A 9,695-nucleotide genomic window follows, 5' to 3' on the forward strand; every position below is an offset into this window, starting at 1 on the left:
AGTAGTATTATTAACAATTCAAAATTTATATATGAATATAGAATTATTTACAGATATCTTAAGAATTAAAACTAGAAATGTTTATATATATATATATATATATATATATATATATTATTTAACCAGGAAATTAATAAAAGTGTATCTAGAGTTTATCAAGTTCCACCTTTTAGTACCCTATTGTACCTCTAATTTTAAGCAAAACATTTTTCTTAGAAAGACTTTCTTTCTCAAAGATAAATATTATGAAGCTAAAAACATACTTATTTATAAATGAAATTTACCAATACCATATATAAATAAAAAATGTATTACTCTTTGTGCAAAGTTATGTGCAATTATTACAACACAATTTCATATATATAATCTAAATATTACCATAGATTTTCTCATAAACTGATATTAAATTGGTTTGTTCAACATTTTGACCATTTCATTTGATTATATATTGTTACATTCTCTTATGAGAACAAATTTTTTAGTAAAATTACCCATATTTACAGTAATAAATAAGAAAATCTAGCCTTAATTATAAATTACATACCAAAGCAAATAGGGCACTCAATCTCATGTATGTTTGACAAATCTATGCTCACATATCTGCAAAGAAGCACCAATAGAGGAGAGGAATCCACAAATGTTAGAATGTTGGATTTGTTATTTTCACTTTTCATTTTCTTAAACTGCTATTCGTTTTAAATTGCTAACAAGGACATTGAAGACTTGCATAACAACAATTGTGATAGAGAGAATACAAAAACTGGAAAATACATTTTTAGAATCTGTAGAAATATTGTTTGGACATTTAAAACTAAAATCTAAAAATGCTAGAATTTAAAAAAAAAAAATTATGAAGTATATATTTGATCTATACTCTCTTTTTTTATTAGCTGAAATGAAAATTAAATTAAATTGGAAGTAAACATGCCTACTTTAGAGAGGTGGGTGGTTCTTTGTTTTTGAAACAACGAAGAGATTACTAGATATTAACCCAAAATGAAGAAGATAAACACAAGATAACAAAAAGACCTCTTAATTTAGAAACGAGCTACACTCTTCACAAAAAGATAAACCCGGCTCTAAAAGTACATGATATTCAAGAATTTATAGATTTTGTCTCATCTAATCATTTGACACCTCAGCATATATAATTGTATTAAACATAAAAGTACATGATATTCAAGAATTTATAGATTTTGTCTCATCTAATCATTTGACACCTCAGCATATATAATTGTATTAAACATAAAAGTACATGATATTCAAGAATTTATAGATTTTTTTTTTGACATTTTAAAAAAAGAATCTTTTGACAATTATATAAAAGAAATTTTTTTGTTATAAAAACAATTCAATCTTTTATTAATGAAAAAACAGTTCAATCTTCTGACAGTTATTTTCTCTCTTTTTTAGGTAAGATTTTTTATTACAAAAGACAAAAAATGATAAAAATATTTTGAGGTGTCAAATGATTAGATGAGACAAAATTGAGTTTTTCCTGTTCATAAACTTTCATAATGGACGAATAAAAGATAGACTATTGGTTAATACTATTGATGAGTAGAAATATTTAAAATATAATGAGTAATTTGTTGAGATGTTTATGCTACATAAGTTTTAAAAATAAATTAAAAATTGAAATAAAATATTTAGTCGATAAGATCAAAGTAATATATGAATTTTGTTGAGTTATTTACTCCAAATAAAATATTACTTTTATAAAATTTAAAAAATATTAAAAATATTGTGAATAAACATGGAACCGATATGTGGCATAAAAAACCATACTTTATATACAAAAAACATTATTATAAAAATAATTGAATTTATGTATAATTTATTACTTAAATTTATTATTATTAATTGCGACATTAATAATCATTTTGCAAGTGTTCCATATGAAATTTGGACAATGTCCCTTGAAGTTACAAAGTCAAACTTTTACCACTCGGCTCACACCTCTTAGACTTATCCTATAGATTTTGATAAGACAAAAGTATTATACAACCAACTTTCAACAAATTACTAACCAAACAAAAATCATTAGTTAGGAAATCCAGTTATATTTTACTTCACTACAAGAAATTTTTTATTTAATTAAGACGACAATTGTATAATTTTACTAATTTAATAACGGGTATAGATTTCTACAAGTTCGAGTACTTAAAAAATGTTTATTTTATTATATATATGTATTAATATTTTTGCTGAAACCAATCAATTTCATCTGTCTCTGCATATATTGATTTATAGGTACTTAAAATAGGGTTTATTTTATTTTTTTGTTCGTGTGCATCCATTAAGATATTTGTTCTGTACCGATCCGTGATGAATTTTATTTGGGAATGTCATGCATAAAGAATTTTTGTCAACCTAAATTATATGTCTAATCCGAGCAACACCGGATAAATACATTATAGTTCTATTGAAAAGTAAATTTTGAACAACATATAAATGAGAATATGCATAAACTCAATGTCCTAATGTTTTGAGTTAAGATGTGGTGTCCAACTTACTTGTATGGTTGGTTTTGACCCTATGTGATGCTCCCCTCATGATCCAACAATGATATCAAAATCGATGGTTAATTAAGGGGTTGGGTCCTGATCTCAAAAGTCTTTGACAATGATGGTCGGACGGTGTGACCTCACCAAAGTAATGTTCCTTTTTTTATTGTGTTTTATATCGAAAAGGTTATTCTTGTTCATTCTATCATTGTTGTTTGTTGTCGTGTTGTTATAATATTTGATTCAAACTTGTAAATGGTTCTGCTACTCAACGGTGGGAGTCACCATGAACTTAAATTCCCGAGCTAGAAGTGAGTATCTATGGTATATATATATCTGAATATGTTTAATTAGGTTCGGTTCATAGGTAAAACCTTGAAGACATTGCCTTAGGCCTCTAATTATATACAAATTTTACTTGATAAGAAAAGTTCATACATTGTTATTTGCAAGACTAGAGTTGATAACAATTATTCACAAATGAAGTGTCAAACAAAATTGATTACATTAATTTAATAAAAGATTTTGTATTATAATTGTAAGAAAAAAAGTTAAACCAAAATTTAGTAATTTTACTAATATACTAGTCTCTCTAGTCACATTTATAAACAATTATTCCCCTTTCAAATTCATTAAATAATTGAAGTATTTGAACTATATTATAGTCCAGATACATTAATTATTCAATAAACTTGAAAAAAATAAGTAAGTCATTTTTTTTTACAGAAATGGCTAACTTATGTTAATAGACAACCCTTAAAGGACCAAACTGGCTCATTTTAAAGATTTTAATGTTATTATATCAAATTGAACTTCAAAAATGTGTTAAGGACCAAGTGATATTTAAGCCAAGATAAAATCATACTAAACACCTATCCAAGAATATATTGAGAAAGAGTTGCAAATAATTCATAGAAAATACATGTTGATGCCTTGGACCTTCCCATGATGTAATTATAATCTAATTAAGCAAAAACCACACACAACCAAAAAAATTAAGCATGAGACCACACAAGTGAAAACCATAGTGACACTCTCTCAGCTGCCTCGGAGAAACCAACATACAAAAATACACATACATCGTTAATTAGATCTTAAGTATGGAAATGTATTTGATCCAAATTTAAACTAAATATATGTATTTTTGTTGCTTATATTTAGGATCAGATGAAGTAATTAAAATCCACATAAAAACTTCAAGGGGGGAATAAATGATTGAAGAATAAAACTCTAAAATCCACATAGTATATGAGAGAATATATGAGAAATTGGATTGACGACATACTCTACTTTTTCAGCTTTCTTTTTTTCTCCAGCGCCCTCTTCATGTTCCTCTTCTTCACCATCTTTTTCTTTAACTTCATCTTGTTCTTCATTATCAGACATATGCATTTGATCTGATTCTAATGCAAACAAATAAGCAAGATAATAAATATATATATATATAAATAAACAACAATCATTTATGAAACAGATGATGGGAGTGCATAAGAAAATACAAGAAGCAACAATTATATTATTGAGATAAGATTAAGAAGGAAGAAAAAAAGGTTACCAATTTCATTCTCTTTCTTGGTCACCTCATTCTCTTTGAGAGACTCTTCATGAGAGCGTTTATTTTCTGACATTGTGGTCAATAGGAAAGCAAATGCAAATGAAGAGTAATTGTAGTTTAAAGACAGTTTTGTAATTTGAAAGGTGATAAGCTCTTCATACATGTTATTTCTCGAAGACTAGGTGTACCCTCCCTAAACAATTTGCACTTGATTATTTCCCATTTTATTTAATGATATTTCTTCTTCTTTTTTTTGTTTATAATTATTTTTGGTGGTATCAAATTGAATGAATGGAAATATTTATTAACTTCTAAAAGTAACATTATACCAAAAAATATATTTGACCAAATTAATGATATATATTTTTTTATATATAAATACTAGCAAATTTCAAACTATGTATTATGCAAAAAAAAAAAAGGAAAATAATTATCACAATTTAAAACTCCATCCTTCCAATTTTATATATAAAAAAAAAAAGTTTGACTGTAATTTTGTATTAACCATGAATTATTATATTAAACTGATGACATGTTATATGATTATAAATATAAAAAGAATAATAGAAATAAATATTAAATATTACAAACAAAAAAATAACAATTAATAATAAATTCCAGTCACTTGACCAAAAAAATTCCAGTTAAAAAATATGAACAAAGAACGCTATTAATATTAAAACTTATTCCTTTTAAAAAACAAAAATAAAAATATTTTCTATTAAAATTTAAAGGCTTATTTATACATTTAGTTCATGTAAATAGGGGTCATTTAAATTTTGGTCCGAGAATTTGCTAATCCTTTCAAATGTGACCTACAAGTATTAATCGATTGACATTTAGTCTCTCAACTCAGGTAATGACAGCCACATCACTAATTTGTTGACTTGTTAGTGTTGATTGGTTACTGTCAATGGGCCACCTCGGCTTGGTGGGTAAGTTCATATAAATGGACCAGAGAGGGTCGGCCCACTCTATTCATTGGATAAAAAAATTGAGCCCAACCAAATTAATAGTGGACTACATGGACCGATGGGTCAGCCTTTACCCGTATTTCAAAAAAAAAATTATAAAAAGAAAATATACAAAGAACAATATAGCTGCATATAACTTTTTTTTTTCATACAAACATATCACATAAATTATTATACATCAAATATATCAATGTATTCATAAACTTAGATAAATAATTATATAAAAAAATTATTAAATCAAACGTTCATATGGGATAAATAACCCAAAAACATCAATACAAATGTAGAGAGTAGTTATCAAAACTCACAAAATGCAACTTGAACACGATAAAATTTAGTCTTACATAATAAAATACAGACCCGGTGGGCTGGCCCGAAAAGATAAGACCGTTTTTTTCGTGCCTTTTTTACGGCCTGGCCCACACAAGAATAGAGGGCTAATGGGTCGGTCCGATGAGTCTGACCCATTTTGACAGCTCTAATTAATTTGCTTCCTGACTCATCGAAACTTGGTGTGAACGAACAAAAATACGCCTGAGGATCTCAGACAAACGTGGAGTGACCATATTACCTCTGAGTTCATCTGGTTTTGGAGAAGACAAAGGGAAATTGGATCGCATTTATGATTATTAAGGTGAGAAGCACGCACGCACGCACGAGCGAACGCAGAGAGAGAGAGAGAGAGAGAGAGAGAGAGAGAGAGAGAGAGAGAGAGAGAGAGAGAGAGAGAGAGAGAGAGAGAGAGAAGCAGACACACATCAATTATAATGGTTGCTCCTGCAATTTAGGAGTAGTTCAGTCCCCTTCCACTTCCAAGAGATTTTCACTATAATCACAACTAATTACAAATGCTCAAAGACACGACAAAGAAACTTCATCTGCTCAAGCACACAAGTAAGAGATTTGCAAATGCTAAATCACAACTGAAAGAGACTTCTAGGAGTTTACAAATAAAAGAGTTTTCTTACACTTGATATACAATCAGAGGTGTAAACAATTACAAAACAAAACAAACTTTTAAGACTTTAGAATTTCTAAGATATGAACTTAGTAAGAAATTTGTAAGTCTTCTATGCGCTTTTAAATTTGAGAGAGTAAGGGCATAGTTAAAATTGCAGAGTCATATTGATATTCTTAAGTCTTCGGCTCCTTATATAGGAAAGGATTTGAGAGATGTTGGAGAGTATCAGCGCATTAAGAGTCGTTCAGAAGCTTCAAATCAAAGACATTGAAATGTTGCATGATATGGTTAATGTTGTTTGAAGAGACATTTTAAATCCATTATAGCAGTTAGAATTATCTATTTTATTCCTTTTCTACTTGAATTTGACTAAGCATATGATTCAGAAGAAGACAAATTGTACTTACTGAAAGTGACCATTCTCAAAAGAAGACAAATGTGACTAGGCTTCTGAGTCCCTCAGAGGCTGGATGCCATAGAGTATGGGTGACTCCAAGTCTGAGTGATTCAGATCCTGATTGTCCAGAGTATGGTCTTCACTTTCTTTTGGGTGACTTCTTCACTTATGATCTGAAATGTTCATATCTGATTGGCCTTTCTTCAAATTTTCTACCAAGTTTTTTAGCTTCACTTGTGCTTCTGATGCTCTTATACATGTTCAGGCCTTGTTCAATTTTAATCTAAGATCCTGCACTCTAGAATATATATTAGCATATTCAATTGTTCTTTAATACTTTGTTATCATCAAAACTCTAGAGGTGTTATACAAATCCAATTTTGTTCCAGCAAATCAGGGTTCTTGAAGTTCAGGTTTAAGGCGGTTGTATACTCCAGTGGTTAGGCTTTTTCGTTTTCTTTTTGTACAGTTTGTATTGTTGTATGTTTGAACTGTTATGTTTTGTTGTTTTTACGTTTTTGATCAAAGATTGGGTCATAATTGATTTTACCTTTTTGTAGTGGTTTGATTTCGTAAACTCGAAAGGGCTTGGATGTTTTAACCCAAAATGGTCTGGTTACTAACGTATTGGACTCATCCCTCGATCTGAGTTCTTACACATTTTTATACATGTTGTGTTTGGTGGTCTGACTTTTTTGATTCTCTGATTGTTCCAAATCTGTTGAGATTTGCAGGTTTCGAAGTTTCATGCCTACCTTTGCCCTGATACTTCACGCTCGAAAGAGCTTATGCCTGCTACTTTATTCAAGGAGTTGTTGGCACTTGAATTTTGATATTGTCTTGGCAGTTGATTCATTCGCCAGTTTTAAACCCTGACTATTCTCCACATATGTTTACTTTTTATATATTTTGTAACTTGGCTTCACACACGTACGCGGGCGGGTTTGCCGGGTTGTGTCCGTGATCAGTAAGCTTGTGTTCTTGGTAGGCCTAATGCCCCCCCTTTTGTATAACTTTTAATATAATTTTCCTTTTAAAACGTATTCTTTTAAATATTAAAGAATATTATTAAATATTAAAACTTATTCCTTTAAAAAAAATCTATTAAAATTTAAATCATTAAAATCATTCAACGTGTGAACCATTTTTGGTAAAAAAAAAAAGTGTAAATTAATGATATATTACATATATAGACAATAAAATATAATGATATGTATTATATATAAAGAAATTTATTGTAAATAACTATTAATTAATAAAATATTAATACTCACCAAAATAAATAAATAAAACTATTAAAAATACTAACTTCAAGCAAAAAAAAAATACTATATTCAATTAAAAAAGACTTAATTACACTTTTGGTCCTCGTATTTTGGCCTGCTCACGAAATTGGTCCTGCCCTTTTAAAACAGAACAAAACTGTCCTTCAGTTATCATTTTTGTTGCACATTTCATCCTACCCCCCATTTTTTTCCTCCAAAAACGCACATGTGTCAGATTTTTAACTGATGTGGCAAATAAAACACCTATGTGGCATTGCATATGTGGATAATATCATTTATAAAATTGAAGAAATTAATTATATTATTATGGAAAAACATTTCAACATTGTCATAAATAAGAACAAATTAAAAATTAAAGATATATAAGGGGGGAAACTTAATAGAAACCCTAGTTTCTCAAAATCCCAATTCGATTTCTCTTCTCCTTGCCTCCTAGAAACAAAAAATTCATCTTGTTCTTACTTGCCTCCATCAGCTCGATTCGACCATGGCAGATAAGGGTAAAGCAAAAGTTGGAGATGAACCATCATGGTGGGACCCAGAAACGCACATCTCTCCTAGAGCTGTCAAAACGGGTGGCCTGGCCCTAACGGGCTTTGGGCTTTATCGGGCCGGGTCAAAAAGCCCGGTTGAAAAAACAGGCTTGAAATATATTACCCGAGCCCGGCCCTACACGGGCCGCGGGCTAACCGGCCGGCCCGTATTAAAAATTATTTTTTTTTTAATATAAAAAAGTACTATAAAATACTCCTATAGTTTTTTTTATAAATAATTTTTTAATATGTTTAAATAATGTCTAGCACAAAAAAAAATTGTAAACATTTTCGTACACCAGTCGTAAACTAAAACGGCGAGGAAAACAATTTTAAATAAATTAGATACGTTATGGTTATAGATATTTACTTCCCTAAAAAAAAGTTATAGATATTTATATATTTGATCTTTAAAATTATAAATAACGAAACGGGTAAATATAATTTTATATTACATTCATATGTGTTAATTCATTGAATCTTCACTTTTATTTTTTACTTTGATAATCAACAAAGTAAAGAATTATTTGAAAAATATATATAATTTATAGGATTTTTTTGTTATCGGGCTACCCGCGGCCCGTTCGGGCTAGCCCTAATGGGTACCGGGCTTTTTAGGGCCGGGCTAAAAAGCCCTATTAAAATTCGGGCTCAATATTTAAGGCCCAAGCCCTATAATTAAACGGGCCGGCCCGGAAGGCCCGGCCCGTTTTGACAGCTCTAATCTCTCCTACGTGAAGCACAACTGTTACTAGACACAGTATATTGCGACATTTTCGATTTCAAGAACAAGGCAGAAGCTTGCGAAAATTGAAGAAAAAAACGAGGAGGAAGAACAGATAAAGTTGCGAAAATGATGAATGAGAAAACGATGAGGATGAATGAAGGAGAAAACGACGAGGATGAAGGAGAAGATTGAATTGAAACCCAATTTGGGAATTAGGGTTTCTGAATTTGGTGAAGGAGATGATTTCCTCTTTCTTTTAATTTTTGTTTTTTTAAAATATTTAAAATGATATAAATGTTTTTTTAAATTAAGTAGGATTTTTGTTTTTAAAAAATCCCTGTTTTTAATGACATTTAAATAGCATTTTCCAGAGTGGTAATGCCACATAGCCTTCATTTGCCATCTGTGCGTTTTTGGAGGAAAAAATGGAGGGTGGGACGAAAAATGCAACAAAAATGATAACTAAAGGACAATTTTGTTCTGTTTTAAAAGGGCATAACCAATTTCGTGAGTAGGCTAAAACACGAGGACGAAAAGTGTAATTAAGTCATTAAAAAATGGGAGCCCCTAATATTCACCCTTTGAAAAAAAGTTCAGCCATAGACCTTTTAGTTCAACCTACTACACTAGGTAATTAACCTGCTGATAAAAAATAAAATAAAAAGTTGACCCTTTGCTTCATATAGGTGAACAGTGAACACCCCTTTCACAACCGCCTCTATCCCCCTTCGTCATTATCCTAACGCATGCACATT

General features: G+C 29.9%; 1 protein-coding gene across 1 annotated transcript in view; it reads right to left on the reverse strand.

Moving 5' to 3' along the window:
- LOC11436979 (putative E3 ubiquitin-protein ligase RING1a) overlaps positions 1 to 4,135 on the reverse strand; it is a 5,368-nt gene extending 1,233 nt beyond the window's left edge. Inside the window, exons 1-3 of the mRNA XM_024785586.2 lie at positions 4,063 to 4,135; positions 3,793 to 3,910; positions 545 to 600 (exon numbers count right to left, since the gene is read on the reverse strand). Coding sequence (XP_024641354.2) covers positions 545 to 600; positions 3,793 to 3,910; positions 4,063 to 4,135 — 247 coding nt within the window. The remainder of the gene's footprint in view (positions 1 to 544; positions 601 to 3,792; positions 3,911 to 4,062) is intronic.
- Between the last annotated feature and the right edge of the window lie 5,560 nt (positions 4,136 to 9,695).

This window comes from Medicago truncatula, chromosome 6 (genome assembly GCF_003473485.1).
Source record: "Medicago truncatula cultivar Jemalong A17 chromosome 6, MtrunA17r5.0-ANR, whole genome shotgun sequence".
Lineage (NCBI taxonomy): Eukaryota > Viridiplantae > Streptophyta > Magnoliopsida > Fabales > Fabaceae > Medicago > Medicago truncatula.